We start from the raw sequence: 25528 nt of genomic DNA, 5'->3' as shown, positions 1-25528 counted from the left end.
ATGTATAATTATGGGTAACATGAACCATAAAACCATCCAGCTTCCTGCTGCCGCCATTCTGTTTCAAAAAGGTTATCTCAGAAAGATTGAAAACGCTTTTCTTTCTCTCTCACCAGTGTAATACGATACTACATACTAGTACCTGGCAGCATATGGTGCAAGGGAGGAGCTTTTTTTTTAAAAAAGCTGTTCCCAACATAATGCGTCTCTACATTTGAATATTAAATTTGTTAATCATATAAAAGAAGAAGACAATGGGTGTGTAATCTAATTTAATTACCAATATTGTTTCCTCAGATTCAGCAGCAGTAAAAATTTCTCAAACATGTCATACATTGCATTGTTAGTCTAGGCTTTAGACAAACATCTTCATCATCTCCAGTCCCATACCATACTATTTTGGATTGAATTACATCTAGATAAAAATTATATAACAAAGCTTTTAGATGAGTGGGATTTATATTCCCCCACATCCACAAATCAATGATTTTGATTTTTCCTTAAGCCTTTTAATAAAACAGATAGTCTTTTAAATTAAAAAGTTAAAAAAGGAGTCAACTTACTTTTTTGTTATAGAGATGAGTCAAGTTTATATGAAAGAACAAGTTCATTTCTATATCTTTAAAAATATCACATCTGTTTTTTGTCTTTAACAAAGAAGCAATAATAAAATGGGGGAAAAATCAATTCCCAGGAAAGTTATTCTTATCTGAACTGGGAATGGTGAATATTTGGAACCAAGTCGGTGTAAGTATAGAAAATTTAAAATAAAATGTCATACTTGTTCTAATCAAGCATAATGGAATCACAGTTTGGAAGTGTTATGAAAGATAAAGTCTCAGTAAGTTTTAGGAGCACATGATAATGACCCTAATTGTGTATTCATTTTCTAAACATCTCCCATGATATCAAGACTACTGTTACATTTTAGGGATTTTTGAATCTAACTTTTGTTGAACTCTGAAATTTTCCAAGATCTTCCCACTAGTTCCCTATTTCCACTATGAACTAAAAAGAAGAAAGAAAATGGTAAAAAAATCTTATGAGAAATGACCAAAGAACCAATGTGATATTTAAGAGAGAAAACTTGGAGAGAGAAATAAATTAAAATCACTATATTTTCAGAAAGAGAGGAAAAGATTTTATACATTTTGTGTTAAAGGAAAGTCAAGATTTGTAAGGTAGTAACACCCAACAGGTGTGCACTACCCTATTCTTGATTTAAGAGGTATAAGAGGGGTCCAAAAAACTAAAAATACTTACCACTATGTCAAATTTATTTTTAAAAAATTGTTAAAAGTATTTTTTGAGATAGGTTGCCTACATAGGGTCTTAGATTCCGAACTACATTAAAGTTGTAATATATGTAATATATATATATATACACACACACACACACCATACATGCACACACACATATCTACTTATGAATGTTAGTAAAATAATGTATCAAGGAATTGCAAAATAGTCCTTAAGTTTTTATCTATTTCATTTAATTAGAGATCTTTTGTTGGTCAATGACAAGGAATTTACTGAGTGAATCAAATAATTACGACTGGTCCAGGGCCAGTGTGTACTTGTTTATTCTCTCAGAAATTGCCACGATTTGAGAGGAGGGAAAGGTAACATAAATAAGCTTCTGGATATCAAATAATATGGTATTTAAATCAGACTCATGTAATTCTACATGCTCTTCTACTGCAGGGAAAACTGGAAAGTATCCTTATCTGACACAGAATTCACTAACTCAATACATATTTGTAAGGCAACTCTCTTGTACCATACACTGCCAGGTACTAGTATGTAGCAAAGAATAAAACAGATCATGTTCCTGCTCTCATGGAGCGTCCTACTCAACCACCACACAATTGATTGAATCAGAATATAGATTATGCTTCTTATATTTAATATACGGCCTAACAAAACGAAGTGTGCCATTTGTTAAAAGAGATCTTAATACCATACCATGGGTTAGAGTGTTAAAAATTGCACGCATTCATCTCTTCATTCATTCAACATATAATTAGTCTTAAGCACATACTAATTACAGGCACTATAACATTCTACAGGGGATATAACAAGAATATCCATTATGGTTTTGGTTTAACCTGTTATGATCTTGCTGGGCACATAGATTATACATTAAGGAGTCAATGATCTACTATATCATTAAAGCAGTAGATTATGGAGTACCAAGTTTGGAGATAACGAGTGCTTTCAAAGCCCAGAAAATTGAGGTATTCTCATGAGTTTGGAAAGGAGGCAATGGCAGTGCTGGTGGTGAGCAAATACAGGGCTGTCTGGGTAGTGGGCTAACTATCCGATCAGTACAATTCCAACCCTAGAATGCACAGAAATTATATAAAGGGACAGAGACAATTTTCTATCTATTCCTATTGCTGTTCATAATGCTGATATCACCTTCACTCTATTGAAGTACAGAGTATAACCAAATGCACTGCATCCTAGTGCACAGAGTCATTCATGGATGCATCAGGAAAGACAGAATTTCCTTTAAACCCCAAACGTAAAGAACAAGATGTTACACATGGTGGGAAACAGAGGCATTATTATAGTTACTGATTTCATATAACAACTTTGGAGTCAGGTCAAATATTTATAAACATACACCAACAAAAGAGAGAATATAGGTAAGAATAAGTCTAAGATGTTTCTAGGAAGACATGAGCAATGAATGTACATCCATGTAAGGATATCTTATAGAATATATTTGCGTAAGTGCACGTCCTCCCACATATAACATGCATATATACATACAGATGCAGAATGACTAACTGCCAGCTTTTCATTGTTACTTTCTAGTAATGTGCTATTTATAAAATCTAAATTATCTATTATTTCCTAAAAATCTTCTGAGATTTGTTTTTGACTCATTTGTATATCAATAACATTTGGCATGCCATACTTAAGAGTTATTAAAGATAAAGACAACACTGAGTGATGTTTCTGCTTGATGGAATAAAATCCTGCCTAATTATATAAGACTAGCATTTCCAATATTAAGAAATTCACTTATTAAGCAGGTCGGCATGAAATAAAGCAATAAATTTTTACATGTGGTGTGTCGACTTTTTAAATCTTACAGAATTCTAATTGATATACAATAAGAAAATTAATCAAATTAACAAAATATACTAAATGACACTTTTAAATGTGGATAAAAATAATAATTGGTCCCCTTAAAACTAGAGTTGCACCTGTGAGCCACTCGGCACTATAGGACTGGCAGTAGAAATACATTCACAGGACAACTAACTGCTGAACAATCATCAACAGGAAGACACTGGAACTCACCAAAAAAGATATCCCACATCCAAAGACAAAGGAGAAGCCACAATGAGACGGTAGGAGGGGCACAATCACAATAAAATCAAATCCCATAACTGCTGGGTGGGTGACTTACAAACTGGAGAACAATTATATCACAGAAGTACACCCACTGAGTGAAGGTTCTGAGCTTCACATCAGTCTTCCCAACCTGGGGGTCCGGCAATGGGAGGAGGAATTCCCAGAGAATCCCACTTTGAGGGCTAGCAGGATTTGATTACAGGACTTCGACAGGACTGGGGGAAACAGAGACTCCACTCTTGGAGGGAACACACAAAGTAGTGTGAGCATCAGGTCCCAGCAGGAAGGAGTAGTGAACCAATATGAGACTGAACCACAGCTACCTGCTAGTGTTGGAGGGTCTCCTGCAGAGGCGGGGGGGGGGGGTGGCTGTGGCTCACCGTGGGAACAAGGACACTGGCAGCAGAAGTTCTGGGAAATACTCCTTGGTGGGAGCCCTCCCAGAGCACCAAAGAGCCTGTAGGCTCCAGTGCTGGGTTGCCTCAGGCCAAAAATAAACAAGGAGGGGACTCAGCCCCACCCATCAGCAGACAAGTGGATTAAAGTTTTACTGACCTCTGCCCACCAGAATAAGACCCAGCTCTACCCACCACCAGTCCCTCCCATCAGGAAGCTTGCACAAGCCTCTTAGATAGCCTCATCCACCAGAGGGCAGACAGCAGAAGCAAGAAGAACTAGAATCCTGAAGCATGTGGAACGAAAACCACATTCACAGAAAGACAGACAAAATGAAAAGGCAGAGGACTAGGTAACAGATGAAGGAACAAGATAAAACCCCAGAAAAATGACTAAATGAAGTGGAGATAGGCAACTTTCCAGAAAAAGAATTCAAAATAATGAAAGGGAAGATGATGTAAGACCTTGGAAAAAGAATTGAGGCAAAGATCAAGAAGATGCAAGAAATGTTTAACAAAGACCTAGAAGAATTAAAGACCAAACAAACAGATGAACAATACAATAACTGAAATGAAAAACACACTAGAAGGAATCAATAGCAGAATAACTGAGGCAGAAGAACAGATAAGTTACCTGGATGACAGAATGGTGGAATTCACTGCTGCAGAACAGAATAAAGAAAAAAGAATGAAAAGAAATGAAGACAGCCTAGGAGACCTCTGGGACAACATTAAACACACCAACATTCCCATTATAGGAGTCCCAGGAGGAGAAGAGAGAAAGAAAGGACCCAAGAAAATACTTGAAGCGATTATAGTTGAAACTTCCCGAAAATGGGAATGAAAATAGCCACCCAAGTCCAGGGAGTGCAGCGAGTCCCAGGCAGGGTAAACCCAAGGAGGAACATGCCGAGACACATAGTAATCAAACTGACAAAAATTAAAGACAAAGAAAAATTACTAAAAGCAACAAGGGAAAAATGACAAATAACATACAAGGGAACTATCAAAAGGTTAACAGCTGATTTCTCAGCAGAAACTCTACAAGCCAGAAGGGAGTGGCACGATATATTTAAAGTGATGAAAAGGAAAAATCTACAACCAAGATTACTCTACCAAGCAAGGATCTCATTCAGATATGATGAAGAAATCAAAAGCTTTACAGACAAGCAAAATCTAAGAGAATTCAGCAACACCAAACCAGCTCTACAACAAATGCTAAAAGAACTTCTCCAAGGTCGAAACACAAGAGAAGAAAAGGACCTAAAAAACAAACCCAAAACACTTAAGAAAATGATAATGGGAAAATACATATCGGTAATCATCTTAAATATTAATGGATTAAATGCTCCAACCAAAAGACACAGGCTCACTGAATGGACACAAAAACAAGACCCATATATATACTGTCTACAAGAGACCCACTTCAGACCTAGGGACACATACAGACTGAAAGTGAGGGGATGGAAAAAGATACTCCATGCAAATGGAAATCAAAAGAGAGCTGGAGTAGCAATACTCATAGCAGGTAAAATAGACATTAAAACAAAGAATGTAACAAGAGACAAGGAAGGACACTACATAGTGATCAAGGTATCAATCCAAGAAGAAGATATAAGATTTATAACTATATATGTACCCAACATAGAAGCACCTCAACACATAAGGTAAATGGTAACATGCTATAAAAGAGGAAATAAATAGTAACACAATAATAGTGGGGAACACCTCACTTACACCAAGGGACAGATAATCCAGAAAGAACATTAATAAGGAAACACAACCTTTAAATGACACAATAGACCCGATAGATTAATTGACATTTATAGGACATTCCATCTGAAAACAGCAGATTACACTTTCTTCTCAAGTGCACACAGAACATTCTCCAGAATAGATCACATCTTAGCTCACAAATCAAGCCTCAGTAAATTTAAGAAAATTGAAATCATAGCAAGAATCTTTTATGACCACAACACTATGAGATTAGAAATCAGCTGAAGGGAAAAAAATGTAAAATACACAAACACATGGAGGCTAAATTACCAAGAGATCACTGAAGAAATCAAAGAGGAAATCAAAAAATACATAGAGACAAATGACAATGAAAACATGACAATCCAAAACCTATGTGATGCAACAAAAGCATTTTTAAGAGGGAAGTTTATAGCAATGAAATCCTACCTCAAGAAACAAGAAAAATCTCAAATAAACAACCTAACCTTACACCTAAAGGAACTAGAGAAAGAAGAACAAGCAAAACTCAAAGTTAGTAGAAGGAAAGAAATCATAAAGATCAGAGCAGAAATAAATGAAATAGAAACAAAGAAAACAACAGCAAAGATCAATAAAACTAAAATCTGGTTCTTTGAGAAGATAAACAAAATTGATAAACCTTTAGCCAGACTCATCAAGAAAAAGACAGAGAGGATTCAAATCAATAAAGTTAGAAATGAAAAAGGAGAAGTTACAACGGACACAGCAGAAATACAAAGCATCCTAGGAGACTACTACAAGCAACTCTATGCCAGTAAAATGGACAACCTGGAGAAATGGACAAATTCTTAGAAAGGTATAGCCTTCCAAGACTGAACCAGGAAGAAATAAAAAATGTGAACAGACCAATCACAAGCAGTGAAATTGAAACTGTGATTAAAAATCTTCCAACAAACAAAAGTCCAGGACCAGATGGCTTCACAGGTGAAGTCTATCAAACATTTACAGAAGAGCTAACACCCATCTTCTCAAACTCTTCCAAAAAATTGCAGAGGAAGGAACACTCCCAAACTCATTCTACGAAGCCACCATCACCCTGATACGAAAATCAAAGACACTGCAAAAAAAGAAAATTACAGACTAATATAGAAAAATGAATATAGATGCAAAAATCCACAAAATACTAGCAAACAGAATCCAACAACACACTAAAAGTGTCATACATCTTCATCAAGCAGGATTTATCCCAGGAATGCAAGGATTCTTCAATATATGAAAATCAATTAATGCAATACACCATATTAACAAAGGGAAGAATAAAAACCATATGATCATCTTAATAGACGCAGAAAAAGCTTTTGACAAAATTAAACACCCATTTATGATAAAAACTCTCCAGAAAGTGGGCATAGAGGGAACCTACCTCAACATAAGAAAGGCCATATATAACAAACCCACAGCAAACATCATTCTCATTGGTGAAAAACTGAAAACATTCCTTCTAAGATCAGGAACAAGACATGATGTCCAGTCTCACCACTATTATTCAACATAGCTTTGGAAGTCTTAGCCATGGCAATCAGAGAAGAAAAAGATATAAAAGAATACAAATTGGAAGAGAAGAAGTAAAACTGTCACTGTTTGCAGATGACATGATACTATATGTAGAGAATCCTAAAGATGCCAGCAGAAAATTACTAGAGCTAATCAATGAATTTGGTAAAGTTGCAGGATACAAAATTAATGCACAGAAATCTCTTGCATTCCTACACACTAACAACAAAAGATCACAAAGAGAAATTAAGGAAACAATCCCATTCACCATTGCAACAAAAAGAATAAAACACCTAGGAATAAACCTACCTAAGGAGGTAAAAGATCTGTACTCAGAAAACTATGACCCTGATGAAAGAAATCAAAGGTAACACAAAAAGATGGAGAGATATACCATGCTCTTGGATTGGAAGAATCAATGTTGTGAAAATGACTATACTACCCAAAGCAATCTACAGATTCAATGCAATCCCTATGAAATTACCAATGGCATTTTTTACAGAACTAGAACAAAATATTTCACAATTTGTATGGAGACACAAAAGACCCCAAATAGCCAAAGCAATCTTGAGGGGAAAAAATGGAATTGGAGGAATCAGGCTCCTGGACTTCAGACTATACTACAAAGCTACAGTAATCAAGACAGTATGGTACTGGCACAAAAATAGAAATATAGATCAATGGAACAGGATAGAAAGCCCAGAGATAAACCCACGCACTTATAAATGCACAACTAATCTATGGCAAAGGAGTCAAGGATATACAATGGAGAAAAGACAGTCTCTTCAATAAGTGGTGCTGGGAAAACTGGACAGCTACATGTAAAAGAATGAAATTAGAACACTCCCTAACACCATACACAAAAATAAACTCAAAATGGATTAAAGTCCTAAATGTAAGACCAGACACCATAAAAGTCTTAGAGGAAAACATAGGAAGAACACTCTCTGACATAAATCACAGCAAGATCTTTTTTGACCCACCTTCTAGAGAAATGGAAATAAAAACAAAAATAAACAAATGGGACCTAATGAAACTTACAAGCCTTTGCACAGCGAAGGGAACTATAAACAAGATGAAAAGACAACACTTAGAATGGGAGAAAACATTTGCAAATGAATCAATGGACAAAGGATGAATTGCCAAAATATATAAACAACTCATGCAGCTCAATATTAAAAAAACAAACAACCCAATCAAAAAATGTGCAGAAGACCTAATCATACATTTCTCCAAAGAAGACATACAGATGGCCAAGAGGCACATGAAAAGCTGCTCAACATCACTAATTATTAGAGAAATGCAAATCAAAACTACAATCACCTGATACTGGTTAGAATGGGTATCATCAGAAAATCTACAAACAACAAATGCTGGAGAGGGTGTGGAGATAAAGGAACCCTCTTGTACTGTTGGTGGGAATGTAAATTGATACAGCCACTATGGATAACAATATGGAGATTCCTTAAAAAACTAAAAGTAGAATTACTATATGACCCAGCAATCCCACCTCTGGGCATATACCCAGAGAAAACCATAATTCAAAAAGACACATGCACCCCAATGTTCATTACAGCACTATTTACAATAGCCAGGTCATGGAAGCAAGCTAAACGTCCACTGATAGACGAATGGATAAAGAAGATGTGGTACATATATACAATGGAATATTACTCAGCCATAAAAAGGAACAAAACTGGGTCATTTGTAGAGATGTGGATGGACCTAGAGACTGTCATACAGAGTGAAGTAAGTCTGAAATATACAAAGATTGTATATTAACATATATATGTGGAATCTAGAATAATGATACAGATGAACCAGTCTGTAGGCAGAAATAGAGACACAGAGGTAGAGAACAAATGTATGGACACCAAGAGGGGAAAGTAGGGGGGGCAGTGGTATTGGTGGGATGAATTGGGAGATTGTGTTTGACATATATATACTAATATGTATAAAATAGATAACTAATAAGAACCTGCTGTATAAAAATAAAATAAAATAAAATTTAAAAAAAAAAGGAAATACATTCACAGGCCAGATGCCATCAAAAAAAATAAAATTCGGGTTATGGAGTTATGGTGGACAAGGTACAAATGCAAGGCTCTAGTACGTGGCATATTATTTCTATAATTATTCTTAGTCTCTTAGGTATTCAAGAAATTATACTAATCAATTTACATTGGTGTTAACTTCTGATATAAATGAATTGTTATAAATTCTCTGTAAGGTAAATATTATCATATGCATTTTACAAATAAGAACATTGGTGCTGAAAAGTTTATGCAGGTTGTGCAATTTTAACTCAAGCCTATATAAATGGAAGGCTTATACTCTTTCTACGACTCCATATTTCTTCTGTCTAATACACTATGCTATGCCCAATAGGGTATACCATCTTCCTTTTGAAACTTTTCTGTCAGCTATTATGGCACTGAATTCTGTTGCTTTGCTCCTATTGCTCAAACACCTCTGTAGTCTTTATTTTTGATCCTGACTCTTCTGAATATAAGCATCTCACACATTTCTACCCTAAGAAGCCTCTGTTTTCTCCTCCCTTGTCTATCTTAACTCCAGCAACTTTAAATCATCGGTTTTCTATTGCCAGTTCTCTGAACTAAGTTTCTAGTTCTGCTTTGAGCTCCAGAATTAAAATCTCCAATTTTCTGTGAGATATCTCCATCTGATTGACTTATGTTGGTCATGTCCACAACTACAACACATGACAGCAAGGAAATAACACTCCCTTCATAAATAAATTTCCCAAGAATGCCTGTCTCAGATTCCCTCATAAGAACCCTCAGACAGGCAATTCTATACATTGCTTCCTAAGTCATTCTTTAAAATGAAAATAATGTTATGTATACTATGGCTATGTAAGAGGTTAACGTCAGAGAAGCTTGTTTTAAATCAATTGTCCAACATTTCTACTGAATAAAAGTCTAAAATTAGTTAAAAATAAAAAAGTTAAGAAAAAGAAGTAAAAAGTTCTTTAAAGAATAAAATAGTGTTCGAGCAGATCATGCCACTTTCCTCAAAATCCCCAGTGGCTTGCTCCTCTTAAAGCTAGAATAGAATCCAGTCCTTATCAGTGTGTTCCAGGTCCTGGATGATCTGACTTTGGTCACCTTGTCACTCTCACATCTACTATTCTCCCGAGTTGATCATATGCTTCTAGGCATACAGCCATCCCTTGGTGTCTGCAGGGGATTGGTTATAGGATCCCCCATGAATACCAAAACCTGCAAACGCTCAAGTCCTTTATATAAAATCGCATATTATAGTCAGCCCTCGGTATCTGTGGGTTCAGTAAATTCAACCTACCATGGATACGGAGCGCCAACTGTCCTAACATTACTGCTGTTTCTTACACATGCTAAGTTCTTTCCTAACTCATAACTTGCCATTCTGTCTACTTGGAAAGCTCTTTCTTCACATAATCACATAGTTTGCTATCTCTCTTTATTCAGTCATCTTCTCAAATATCACCTTTCTAGAGATGACTACTTTGATAATCATAACTAAAATAGTACCTTCCCATAACTGCCCATCTCTTATATTTTGTTTTCTATATAGCTTTTATAATTACCTGACATGATGTATCCTACATATTCTATCCTATACAGGAAAGTAAGTTTCCTGAGAATTGGAACTCTCTTCACAAGGGCAGGAACTTATTTCTTCAGCATCTGGAACAATTTCTGTCACCAGGTGAGTGTTCAATTAGTATTTGTTAAATCACTGAATTGAGACACACCTACATAAATAAACTAAATCCCAATGATTGTTCCTTCCTATAAGAGTAAAAACAATCTACTTGGAGGAAAAGGCATAAGGCACATTAAAAGTAATAAAAATATAAGTACCAAATATAAAGTTTCAACTTTATATTGTTAAATAACATATGCTATAGAAAGCCTAATTGTTAAATAACATATGCTAAGCCTAACTGCAAAATAACATATGCTATAGACAATGTATTGTGTCCTTTTTGATGGGGATGTAGTGGGAGGGGGTGGGGGATGGCACAAAAATCTCTGAGGCTTCTGCAGTATGAAAATATTTTATTGAGGAAGTACTAAACTTAGACCTTACAAGACTGGTAAGATTCCTCTAGGTACACAAAAGTTGGAAGGGCATTCTAGATGAGGGATCTGGGAGGAAAATGGCATAGGAGAAAGAACAGGAATGCAGAAAAAAGACCTGAGCTCCTGAACAGTCCTGGAAGTACAGAGAGTATAGACTGGTAGTTTAGATGACACGGCTGGAAGGGAGATTAAAGCCAGATTGAAAAGAGCTGTGAGTGTCTTTCACAAAAGTTGTTTATATGTTCCCACCTGTCTATCCATTTAGTCTCTCATCCTCTAGGAATATTACCATCTATCCCAATATCATTAACACATAGCTGTAAAAACACCCTAACACAATGCTATAAACTGTCAAAATTTCATGCAGGTGAAATCTTACTTATAGCCTTATAACTTAGGTAATTGTCAAATAATATCCCCATAATATCACCAGCAGTATGCTAAGAACCTGACTTTCAAGTTGGGAAAGTACAACATGAAATGTTAATGACTTTTATAAAGTCATACTATAAATTATTTTATCTGCTTGTAAAAATGATTACATTGGCAACAAAACTAGAAAGAAAGGCAATACTATTATACTTAGCACACTACTTCACATTTTAGACTGTGTGGGATACATATCATACCTGTGGGTCTCTGTAAATTCTTTTGTACTAAAATTCTTCTCAGAGTACCGTCCATGGCCGCTTCTTCTATGTGGGAGTGGTCCCCAACAATCGTCCAGTACATCATCCTGAAGAGATAGGTCAAGTTGGTTAGCCTGGTGAATGTGCTTAGCCTGGTGAATGTGCTGTTACAACCCAAAACAGGGTCTCTTCAGACCCTGTGCATCAGAATCACCTTAGAGTCCCTGAAAATTGCCTGAAAAAGCAGATTTCTGGACCCAAGTCTAAACCTACAGAGTGAGTACCTCCAAGAGGGGGCCCCAGGAGTCAACAATGTAAAAGTCATACCTATTCCCTAAAATTTGAGAGCCACTGTTTAATAGGCTCACTTGATAGGCAAAGTTCAATTTTGAAAATTTCCTTTAAATTTTAGAAGAAAAATATTTCTAACACTTGAAATTATCTTCTTATCATGACAGAATATTCATTTTACTATAGATGATGCATCAATATGCTTTTGTTTTTGATATAGTAACTATTTTCTCAGACATAAATAATTTTCTCACTTAGAAGACACCACATAACATAATTCTAGTAAGTAAACAGCAGTTGCCTCTTTTTACTCAGGATCTAATGATCCACTTTATGGGTGATTAGGAGTTTTATTTAACATTTCCCTATTTCCTTTTTGGTCATTGCTTATAAATAAGAAATAAGAGAGTAAAAAAGGAAAAAAATCAAGCCGAGTAAAGGGAATATTTGTGTTAAATTGTTTAAATTTGTTTATACATATGCCTCCATTTTTTATTACCAGAAATAGCCTGTCACTAATATTCTACACTTAACATGTTTAATGTTATTTTTAATGTCTCAAAAATTCGATTTTAGATTAACTACAGTGGTTATGTTTTTCACATCAGTTTCATTAATCTGAATGCACACATAACATATACACTGAATGCACACATAACATACACTAAATGTATAAAGTAGCAAATGTTCAGGAAGAATATATTTTGTACCACCGTTTGGTGTGAAAAGGACATGCTTTTGTACAGAAGGAGTAGAGGGATTTTCAGAAGTCTTGTGAATCTACTATACGTTGAACACTCTTCCAGAAACAACACTACAGAGCATGGGTGGAACAATCTGTAAAAATGGATACTCATATCAAGAAATATAAATAACCAGGTCATTAACCTACCCTCTTTTAGGATTTACAGCAATAGCATAGGGTTCTCCAGCCATATTTGTTAAGAGTCTGGTGCAGTTGGGGCCATTCAGCTGTCCTACGTTGATAGAGTATCTCAGACTGGTCCAGTGAGTAGTGTAGTAACTGAACCAGTGCATTCTAGAATGGTCAGTCCAATAAATATTTCCAGCAACCCAGTCAACTGCAACATCCCTGGGCCTTTTAAATTCAGGACACTAAAAGAAAACAAAACAACAAACCACAGTATTTTCAAAAGCAAATTGGAGGAGTTTTCTATATCTATACATTGAGATTGTTTGGGAATCTTCTTAACATGGTCAGGTGTTAATTGTTACATAGATTTTTTAAAATCCCCAACATGCTTTATTTTATTTTTAGTTTTTATAGATGTATAATTTCACAAATCCTAAGTATACAACTCACTGGAGCTTTACCTATCACTGCCCCTGTTTAACCACCACCCTACTAGAATACTTCCAGAATTGTAGAAGGTTCACTTGTGACCTCTCCCAGTAAGTATTTCTCTTAGAATAAGCATAATCCTAACATCTAAATCACAGATTAGCTTAAACAAATCCACATAAACAGAATCATACTCTTCTATTCCTGACTTCTTTGACTCAACATCATGTTTGTGAAATACACCCATATTGGTGTGCATGTCAGTTATTAATTACTTTTTATTTCTGGATAATATTTCAGAATATGAAATATTATTCATGAATATATATCAATTTGTTTACCATTTTACTGGTAATATATATTTTGCTTGTTTACAATTTTAGGCCATTACAAATAAAATTATGAAAATTCCCTTACGTGTCTTTTGGTGGACACAAACTCTCATTTCTGTTGAGTATTTAATAAGAAATAGAATGGTTGAGTCTTAAGATATACTTATGATTGCTTAAATAGATAGGGCTAGAATTTTTTTTTCAAAGAGTCTGTACCAATATTCACTCTTTTCAGGAATTTAAGAAAGTTCCAGTTGCTCTACATCCTTACCATATATAATTTGATTTAAAATTGAAACAGAAAATTAATACAAATAGACACATTTAGAGAGATACTATATTTAAATGTCTTTTGAGGAAAGTTACAATCTCTGTCATTTATATTAAATCTGCTAGCTTGGATTTTCTGTGCAATAGTATATTACTGAAATATTGTGAGACAAAGGTAAGAGGGTTCATTGGGAATAGACAGCAAGGAAAATAACGTATGCTGTGCCCTTCAATTAACTTGATCACTTTGAGCAGGAACTAGTGTAGTAATTAATTTGACGTGGTCAGGTTTATTGTGCATAAACAAAAGTGAGAAGAAATTCTCAGGGGTATTATTATGAAGAATAGAAACAATTATTTGAAGGTCATTATAACTAGACATGTAGTCAATGTGTAAGAGCATTGTTAGGACCTGGTAACCAGTGGAAATATGGGTTTTTAACACATGACTGTTTCTTCTGTGATTTACCAGTGAACACATTTTATTAAAGAGTGGGCTTGGATTAAAAGAAAACAAACCGAACTTCTCAAAAAGAACGTGAGATGCCAAGAAACAGGAATTAAAAGTCACTGTCTGCCGTGTGATTACTGAGATCTCAAAGAAGGAAAAATACGGCTTGAACTAAACACAGAACTCACAGAAATTTCTAATGACCTTTATTATCAATCTTTTCACTTATTGGTTTAAAAACTAAAATTATGAAATTTTACAGTAATCTACTTCTCAACTCTAATAAATACTCTCCATCTACCCAGTGATATCTCATAGCTAACTGAAGTTAAATAAAAGCACTCTACAATACAACATGGTCTAAACATGCCATATAAATAATATTCATAAATGGGTAGACTATAAAGATTTGTCCTAGCCAAAACACAAAATCATTTTCAAGTGTTCCAATATTATGTAAATTAATTGTAATTCTTTTTTTTTTTTTCTGATTTGGCAGCACTTAAAAGTAAATATATCGGACGAGGGGAAGATGGCGGAAGAGTAAGACGCAGAGATCACCTTCCTCCTCACAGATACACAAGAAATACATCTACACGTGGAATAACTCCTACAGAACGCCTACTGAACGCTGGCAGAAGACCTCAGACCTCCCAAAAGGCAAGAAAGTCCCCGCGTACCTGGGTAGGGCAAAAGAAAAAAGAATAAACAGGGACAAAAGGAAAGGGACGGGACCTGCACCAGTGGGAGGGAGCCGTGAGGGAGGAAATGTTTCCACACACTAGGAGCCCCTTTGCAGGCAGAGACTGCGGGAGGCAGAGGGGGGAAGCTTCGGAGACAAGGAGGGTGCCACCGGGGTGCGGAGGGCAAAGCGGGGAGATTCCCGCACAGAGGATCGGTGCTGACCGGTACTCACCAGCCCGAGAGGCTTGTCTGCTCACCCGCCGGGACGGGCAGGGCTGGGAGCTGAGGCTCGGGCTTCAGGGAGAGGTCGGAGTGCAGGGAGAGGACTGGGGTTGGCTGCGTAAACACAGCCTGAAGGGGGTAATGCACCACGGCTAGCCGGGAGGGAGTCCGGAAAAAGTCTGCACCTGCCGAAGAGGCAAGAGACTTTTTCTTCCCTCTTTGTTTCCTGTTACGCGAGGAGAGGGGATTAAGAGCGCTGCTTAAAGGAGCTCCAGAGACTGGCGCAAGCCGCGGCTAAAAGCGCGGACCCCAGAGACGGGCATGAGACACTAAGGCTGCTGCTGCCGCCACCAAGAAATCTCTGTGCAAGCACAGGTCACTATCCACACACCCCTTCCGGGGAGCCTGTGCAGCCCGCCACTGCCAGGGTCCCGGGATCCAGGGACAACTTCCCCTGGAGAACGCACCTCAGGCTGGTGCAACATCACGCAGGCCTCTGCCACCGCAGGCTCGCCCCGCACTCCGTACCCCTCCCTCCCCTCGGCCTGAGTAAGCCAGAGTCCACGAAGCAGCCGCTCCTTTAACCCCGTCCTGTCTGAGTGAAGAACAGACGCCCTCCAGCGACCTCCACGCAGAGGCGGGGCCAAATCCAAAGCTGAGCCCTGGGAGCTGTGAGAACAAAGAAGAGAAAGGGAAATCTCTCCCAGCAGCCTCAGAAGCAGCGGATTAAAGCTCCACAATCAACTTGATGTACCCTGCATCTGTGGAATACATGAATAGACAACGGATCATCACAAATTGAGGAGGTGGACTTTGAGAGCAAGATTTATGATTCTTTCCCCTTTACCTCTTTTTGTGAGTGTGTATGCCTCTCGGTGAGATTTTGTCTGTATAGCTTTGCTTCCACCATTTGTCCTAGGGTTCTATCCGTTTTTTTTTTTTTCTTTAAAAAAAGTTTTCTTAATAATTATTTTATATTTTAATAACTTTATTTTTTATCTTACTTTATTGTATTTTATCTTCTATCTTTCTTTCCTTCCCTCCCTCCTCCCTCCCTCCTTCCTTTCTTCCTTCCTTCCTTTCTTTCTTTCTTTCTTTCTTTCTTTTTTTTCTTCTTATTTTTCTTTCTTTCTACTTTTTCTCCCTTGTATTCTGAGCCGTGTGGATGAAAGACTCTTGGTGCTGCAGTCAGGAGTCACTGCTATGCCTCTGAGGTGGGAGAGCCAACTTCAGGACACTGGTCCACAAGAGACCTCCCAGCTCCACATAATATCAAATGGTGAAAATCTCCCAGAGATCTCCATCTCAACACCAGCACCCAGCTTCACTCAATGACCAGCAAGATATAGTGCTGGACACCCTATGCCAAACAACTAGCAAGACAAGAACACAACCCCACCCATTAGCAGAGAGGCTGCCTAAAAACATAATAAGTCCACAGACAACCCAAAACACACCAACAGACGTGGAACTGCCCACCAGAAAGACAAGGTCCAGTCTCTTCCACCAGAACACAGGCACTAGTCCCCTCCACCAGGAAGCCTACACAACCCACTGAACCAACTTTAGCCACTGGGGACAGACACCAAAAACAACGGGAACTACGAACCTGCAGCCTGCAAAAAAGAGATCCCACAGTAAGATAAGCAAAATGAGAAGACAGAAAAACACACAGCAGGCGAAGGAGCAAGATAAAAACCCACCGGACCTAACAAATGAAGAGGAAATAGGCAGTCTACCTGAAAGAGAATTCAGAATAATGATAGTAAAGATGATCCAAAATCTGGAAATAGAATAGACAAAATGCAAGAAACATTTAACAAGGACCTAGAAGAACTAAAGATGAAACAAGCAACGATGAACCACACAATAAATGAAATTAAAAATACTCTAGATGGGATCAATAGCAGAATAACTGAGGCAGAAGAACGGATAAGTGACCTGGAAGATAAAATAGTGGAAATAACTACTGCAGAGCAGAATAAAGAAAAAAGAATGAAAAGAAATGAGGACAGTCTCAGAGACCTCTGGGACAACATTGAACACAACATTCAAATTATAGGAGTTCCAGAGGAAGAGAAAAAGAAATGGACTGAGAAAATATTCGAAGAGATTATAGTTGAAAACTTCCCTAATATGGGAAAGGAAATAGTTAATCAAGTCCAGGAAGCACAGAGACTCCCATTGAGGATAAATCCAAGGAGAAATATGCCAAGACACATTAATCAAACTGTCAAAAATTAAATACAAAGAAAACATATTAAAAGCAGCAAGGGAAAAACAACAAATAACATACACGGGAATCCCCATAAAGTTAAAAGCTGATCTTTCAGCAGAAACTCTGCAAGCCAGAAGGGACTGGTAGGACATATTTAAAGTGATGAAGGAGAAAAACCTGCAACCAAGATTACTCTACCCAGCAAGGATCTCATTCAGATTTGATGGAGAAATCAAAACCTTTGCAGACAAGCAAAAGCTGAGAGAGTTCAGCACCACCAAACCAGCTTTACAACAAATGCTAGAGGAACTTCTCTAGGGAAGAAACACAAGAGAAGGAAAAGACCTACAATAACGAACCCAAAATAATGAAGAAAATGGGAATAGGAATATACATATCGATAATTACCTTAAATGTAAATGGACTAAATGCTCCCACCAAAAGACACAGATTGGCTGAATGGATACAAAAACAAGACCCATATATATGCTGTCTGCAAGAGACCCACTTCAGACCTAGGGACACATACAGACTGAAAGTAAGGGGATGGAAAAAGATATTCCATGCAAATGGAAACCAAAAGAAAGCTGGAGTAGCAATTCTCATATCACAAAAAAATGGACTTTAAAATAAAGACTATTACAAGAGACAAAGAAGGACATTACATAATGATCAAGGGCTCGATAGAAGAAGAAATAACAATTGTAAATATTTATGCACCCAACATAGGAGCACCTCAATATATAAGGCAAATACTGACAGCCATAAAAGGGGAAATTGACAGTAACACAATCATAGTAGCGGACTTTAACACCCCACTTTCACCAATGGACAGATCATCCAAAATGAAAATAAATAAGAAAACACAAGATTTAAATGATACATTAAACAAGATGGACTTAATTGATATTTATAGGACATTCCATCCAAAAACAACAGAATACACATTTTTCTCAAGTGCTCATGGAACATTCTCCAGGATAGATCATATCTTGGGTCACAAATCAAGCCTTGGTAAATTTAAGAAAATTGAAATTGTATCAAGTATCTTTTCCGACCACAACACTATGAGACTAGATATCAATTACAGGAAAAGATGTGTAAAAAATACAAACACATGGAGGCTAAACAATACACTACTTAATAATGAAGTGATCTCTCAAGCAATCAAAGAGGAAATCAAAAAATACCTAGAAACAAATGACAATGGAGACATGATGACCCATTTGGGATGCAGCTAAAGCAGTTCTAAGAGGGAAGTTTATAGCAATACAATCCCACCTAGAAACAGGAAACATCTCGAATAAACAACCTAACCTTGCACCTAAAGCAGTCAGAGAAAGAAGAACAAAAATACCCCAAAGTTAGCAGAAGGAAATAAATCATAAAAATCAGATCAGAAATAAATGAAAAAGAAATGAAGGAAACAATAGCAAAGATCAATAAAACTAAAAGCTGGTTCTTTGAGAAGATAAACAAAATTGATAAACCATTAGCCAGACTCATCAAGAAAAAAAGGGAGAAGACTCAAATCAATAGAATTAGAAATGAAAAAGGAGAAGTAACAACTGACACTGCAGAAATACAAAAGATCATGAGAGATTACTACAAGCAACTCTATGCCAATAAAATGGACAACCTGGAAGAAATGGACAAATTCTTAGAAATGCACAACGTGCCAAGACTGTATCAGGAAGAAATAGAAAATATGAACAGACCAATCACAAGCACTGAAATTGAAACTGTGATTAAAATCTTCCAACAAACAAAAGCCCAGGACCAGATGACTTCACAGGTGAATTCTATCAAACATTTAGAGAAGAGCTAACACCTATCCTTCTCAAACTCTTCCAAAATATAGCAGAGGAAGGAACACTCCCAAATTCATTCTACGAGGCCACCATCACCTTGATACCAAAACCAGACAAGGATGTCACAAAGAAAGAAAACTACAGGCCAATATCACTGATGAACATAGATGCAAAAATCCTCAACAAAATACTAGCAAACAGAATCCAACAGCACATTAAAACGATCATACAGGATGATGAAGTGAGGCTTATTCCAGGAATGCAAGGATTCTTCAATATATGCAAATCAATCAACGTGATACACCATGTTAACAAATTGAAGGAGAAAAACCATATGATCATCTCAATAGATGCAGAGAAAGCTTTCTACAAAATTCAACACCCCTTTATGATAAAAACCCTGCAGAAAGTAGGCATACAGGGAACTTTATTCAATATAATAAAGGCCATATATGACAAACCCATAGCCAACATCGTCCTCAATGGTGAAAAACTGAAACCATTTCCACTAAGGTCAGGAACAAGACAAGGTTGCCCACTCTCACCACTCTTATTCAACATAGTTTTGGAAGTTTTAGCCACAGCAAATAGAGAAGAAAAGGAAATAAAAGGAATCCATATCGGAAAAGAAGAAGTAAAGCTGTCACTGTTTGCAGATGACATGATACTATACATAGAGAATCCTAAAGATGCTACCAGAAAACTATTAGAGCTAATCAATGAATTTGGTAAAGTAGCAGGATACAAAATTAATGCACAGAAATCTCTAGCATTTCTATACACTAATGATGAAAATCTGAAAGTGAAATCAAGAAAACACTCCCATTTACCATTGCAACACAAAGAATAAAATATCTCGGAATAAACCTACCTAAGGAGACAAAAGACCTGTATGCAGAAAATTATAAGACACTGATGAAGGAAATTAAAGATGATACAAATAGATGGAGAGATATACCATGTTCTTGGATTGGAAGAATCAACATTGTGAAAATGACTCTACTACCCAAAGCAATCTACAGATTCAATGCAATCCCTATCAAACTACCACTGGCATTTTTCACAGAACTAGAACAAAAAATTTCACAATTTGTATGGAAACACAAAAGACCCCGAATAGCCAAAGCAATCTTGAGAACGAAAAATGGAGCTGGAGGAATCAGGCTTCTGGACTTCAGAGTATACTACAAAGCTACAGTAATCAAGTCAGTATGGTACTGGCAGAAAAACAGAAAGATAGAACAATGGAACAGGATAGAAAGCCCAGAGATAAACCCACGCACATATGGTCACCTTATCTTTGATAAAGGAGGCAGGAGTGTACAGTGGAGAAAGGACAGCCTCTTCAATAAGTGGTGCTGGGAAAACTGGACAGGTACATGTAAAAGTATGAGATTAGATCACTCCCTAACACCATACACAAAAATAAGCTCAAAATGGATTAAAGACCTAAATGTAAGGCCAGAAACTATCAAACTCTTAGAGGAAAACATAGGTAGAACACTCTATGACATAAATCACAGCAAGATCCTTTTTGACCCACCTCCTAGAGAAATGGAAATAAAAACAAAAATAAACAAATGGGACCTAATGAAACTTCAAAGCTTTTGCAGAGCAAAGGAAACCATAAAGAAGACCAAACGACAACCCTCAGAATGGGAGAAAATATTTGCAAATGAAGCAACTGACAAAGGATTAATCTCCAAAATTTACAAGCAACTCATGCAGCTCAATAACAAAAAAACAAACAACCCAATCCAAAAATGGGCAGAAGACCTAAATAGACATTTCTCCAAAGAAGATATGCAGACTGCCAACAAACAGATGAAAGAATGCTCAACGTCATTAATCATTAGAGAAATGCAAATGAAAACTACAATGAGATATCATCTCACACCAGTCAGAATGTCCATCATCAAAAAATCTAGAAACAATAAATGCTGGAGAGGGTGTGGAGAAAAGGGAACACTCTTGCACTGCTGGTGGGAAAATAAATTGGTACAGCCACTATGGAGAATAGTATGGAGGTTCCTTAAAAAACTACAAATAGAACTACCATATGACCCAGCAATCCCACTACTGGGCATATACCCTGAGAAAACCATAATTCAAAAAGAGTCACGTACCGAAATGTTCATTGCAACTCTATTTACAATAGCCCAAAGATGGAAACAACCTAAGTGTCCATCATCGGATGAATGGATAAAGAAGATGTGGCACATATATACAGTGGAATATTACTCAGCCATAAAGAGAAACGAAATTGAGCTACTTGTAATGAAGTGGATGGACCTAGAGTCTGTCATACAGAGTGAAGTAAGTCAGAAAGAGAAAGACAAATACCGTATGCTAACACATATATATGGAAGTTAAGAAAAAAAAAAATGACGTGAACCCAGCGGTAAGACAGTAATAAAGACACAGACCTACTAGAGAATGGACTTGAGGATATGGGGAGGGGGAAGGGTAAGCTGTGACAAAGCGAGAGAGTGGCATGGACATATATACACTACCAAATGTAAAACAGATAGATCGTGGGAAGCAGCCGCATAGCACAGGGAGATCAGCTCGGTGCTTTGTGACCACCTAGAAGGGTGGGATAGGGAGGGTGGGAGGGAGGGAGACGCAAGAGAGAAGAGATATGGGAACATATGTATATGTATAACTTATTCACTTTGTTATAAAGCAGAAACTAACAAACCATTGTAAAGCAATTATACTCCAATAAAGATGTAGAAAAAAAATGATTTTAGCAATGAAAAAAAAAGTAAATATATCAAGTGGTATGGGCTTGTCAGTGTAAGTCATAAATTTATACAGATGAGAGACAATGGGAAAATATAACCATTATAAACTGTGTAAAGCCTGCTGGAGCATATTATCATTTTTTAACACCACTAGAGCAATCTTTTAGCATGCAGAAATATTATATCAGTTGTCTAGCATGAACATAGAAAAATACCTATTTTGGCTTTATCAGATGTTAATATACATACTTAATTTTCTATCCTATCGGTATTCTTGCTAAAATAGGACATGTTTTATGCAAAGCTTCACTTTTTTGAATTTAAGATTTTTATTTTATTTCGCTCATGCTCAAAACTGGGCTGATTATCTTTCCATTCTATATTTCTATACCTGGACTGCTGACAATTAAAACCTCAGATTCCTAATGATCACAGAACATTCAGAAGTTTGATTTTGTGATACTTTTTCAGGTAAGCTGGCTAGTGAAAATTCTATTAATGGTGAATTCCAGAAGGATATATCAAACTTAGGTCACATTCCTAGAGTGAAGAATATGGCTTAAGGAAAGGGAAAAATGTTACTTTTCAATGCTGAGCATAAGAGATGCTGAAGAGTTATGGAGTCATTTAAATCTATACAGTTATTCTCTGGTTCCTTGATCAAGGAATCCCTAATGTCATTCTGGTATCAATTAAAGTATGTAGAATATGGGATAAAGGATGGTCATGCCCAATAAATTCAACCTAAAGTCATGAATCATCAGTGACAAGATGATTCTCAGAGAATAATGGCAGCAGGGTGAAGATGTTACTAGGTGTTCATCCTCAGTGACTCATAACATACTGAATGCTCAATTATTCTCAACACTGAAAAGAGAAGAATTGAACAGAAGAAAACAACAACAAGAGACAGCAATAGGATGGTCTTATTATTAAGGAAACTGTGGCGAAATTAGGAAATCACCTCTATAGTGAGTTCTATAGGAAATAAATAATCCCTTTCTATTGCTCACTACTTGACCAGGATTGTGAATAGCATTAGCCATCTAAAAGGGATTCTCATATTGAATGAGTGTTGGTTGGAGAGTGGCAGGCAAATTCCTGTTGGGTCTTATGGAGAAATTCAAAATCAATCAGGTACATACAAAAAGTGGGAAAACACAGAAAAAGTAAACTGAGGTTCTTGGCATGGAGTGGAGACTGACATGAAAAACAGAAACAGATAGTTAAGCCATTTGTCTCTAAAGAGACTGAAAACAAAACAACCAAACACATTAGGTTGGAAATAAGAAGAAAACATGAAACTCTCATTTGCCCCTTGGGCTAGCACTCTAGACACACAGGCCAAAGAACTAGAGACACTAATGAGATATGTCATGTTTAAGAGACTGCAGAGGCGTGTGGTTACCCAGACAACAAAAGGCATTGCTCATATTTTTGCACAAAGTAGAAGACAAATTTTGACCGCTTCCTCCAGACAGATGATTTCTTTCCTAATAAGCTCTCTAAATACACAGCCGAAGTTTTGAGTCCTGAGGCATTCTTCTTCATAGAGATATATTAGTTGAATGAATGAAATGCTTAAAATCTTACAGAAAAAATGGCAGCTTGATTGTAACAAAATCAGAGGTTACTGCTTTAAACTACCAGTCCTTTACAGCTGTGGATTGTAATGTATCTGGCACAATTCCAGCTTCAGTAAACTAAAGATATGTCTTTATATATGTCTTTATATATAAATACTGAAGGCATTTGTTTTAAATCAAGGAAAGAGGAAAATCTATGAAAGGAGAATGAAAACATTCAAGCCATGGAAATGCTATCTTTTGTAAAACAAAATTCCTATAGTTAGCAATATAATTTAAGAAAATATAGTTAACACAAGGATAGATTGAAGTGGTCACATATTTCATTTGTTCATGATTTTTCATCTTTGTGTATATCTAAGAAAAGAAAATTCAGTTCATTTTGCTGAAGTTAATTATCTCCTGATGCAATGCTAGTAAAACAAAGATGTGAAGACACTGTAAAGAACTTGTGCTTGTGTGGTGGGGGGAGTCCACATTCAATAGACAACATCCTGAAAAGACCCAGATTTGTCTTTGGGTTACAGGGTCAATATTGTATGTGATTTTATCGTTTTTTAACACGCTCAGTGTTCTTTAAACTTATTTGTTATGATTTACCACCCACCCTCCATAAAAAGCAAAACCCACTCTCAAAACCTTCATTCACACTACCAGCTAAACAAAAGATATCATGGAAGACTGGAAAGCACACAACATTTGAAATCAGAAACTTGGTTTAAGAGCCAGTCCTAGTTTCTCTATAAATTATGTGGCGCATAAAAATATAGGATTTGGATTAGATGATCTGTTAAAGTCTTTAGCTTCTAAACACGAAATTATATAACAGTTTAAAACATTATCCATTCTTTACAAATCTTAAGAATGCATCTAATGCTAAATATGAATTTTCATGCATTAGTAAGTGAAAAATTTGTTGATACTTATGAGGGCAATTTTGACATCATCTCCCTATGTGAAAGACCTGGAATTAAGAAAGCAAGGTGCCTTCTGATGTTTACAGTTTAAACAAGCACAACAGCTGAGATGTAAGGCAGAACTATCTGAAAGCAGAGATTGCAAAATGGTACACTGAGGACTAAATTTAAGTAGATTCTAACTTTAAAATTAAGAAGATATCACTTTAACAAATTAAACTTTTTTTTCTTAAAATTAAGGATAAATAAGATAGTATATCAAAAGCAGGCCAACATTCCAGAGTAGCAGAGTCAATCAGCTGCTTCTGTTTTAATGAGATACATCTTCAGTTTGCCTCTCTCACCTGGACGCCTAATGTTCTGTCCAACCTGTTTCACTCATTTAACTTACCTATATAGCTGGTTTGCAACCCATGCTTTAAAGAGACAAAAGAATTCGACTTTAATGAATAAATCATGTATCTATAAGAAAGGGGGTTAAAACAGCAATAAACACATGGGAAAAGAAAAGTCAGAGAAACAAATGTTGAGAGTGTGTCTCCAGAGTCATTAGGTAAGCGTCTTGTAGATAAACTGGAATACTTATGTAGCAGATATGTAAATGTGTATGTATATATATATATGAATATGTACACATAAATTGGGGCCTTATAGTTCAATGTCTCTCCATCAAGTTCATTCAAATTATTAATATGTAAGTGTATGTGTACATATACATAATACTGAATTTTATATATCATTTTCTTTCCTGCTTCATTAACATTAGTTTTCTGCTGTTTCATTATACCCTAGATACACTAGCAATCCATTTTCTTTTTTTTTGAATTTTATTTTATTTTTTATACAGCAGGCTCTTATTAGTTATCTATTTTATACAATTAGTGTATATATGTCAATCAAAATCTCCCAATTCATCCCACCACCACCACCCCTCATTGGAGTCCA

At 36.5% G+C, this 25528-nt stretch overlaps 1 protein-coding gene across 1 annotated transcript in view; it reads right to left on the bottom strand.

Moving 5' to 3' along the window:
* The window catches only part of LRP1B (LDL receptor related protein 1B), a 1457034-nt gene that overhangs the window by 96173 nt on the left and 1335333 nt on the right, over nt 1–25528 (bottom strand). The window contains exons 78-79 of the mRNA XM_069540814.1: nt 12935–13158; nt 11752–11858 (exon numbers count right to left, since the gene is read on the bottom strand). Coding sequence (XP_069396915.1) covers nt 11752–11858; nt 12935–13158 — 331 coding nt within the window. The remainder of the gene's footprint in view (nt 1–11751; nt 11859–12934; nt 13159–25528) is intronic.

Source organism: Delphinus delphis, chromosome 7 (assembly GCF_949987515.2).
Source record: "Delphinus delphis chromosome 7, mDelDel1.2, whole genome shotgun sequence".
Classification (NCBI taxonomy): domain Eukaryota; kingdom Metazoa; phylum Chordata; class Mammalia; order Artiodactyla; family Delphinidae; genus Delphinus; species Delphinus delphis.
Note: the sequence above shows the minus strand (reverse complement) of the source record. Positions and strands in the feature narration are given on the sequence as shown.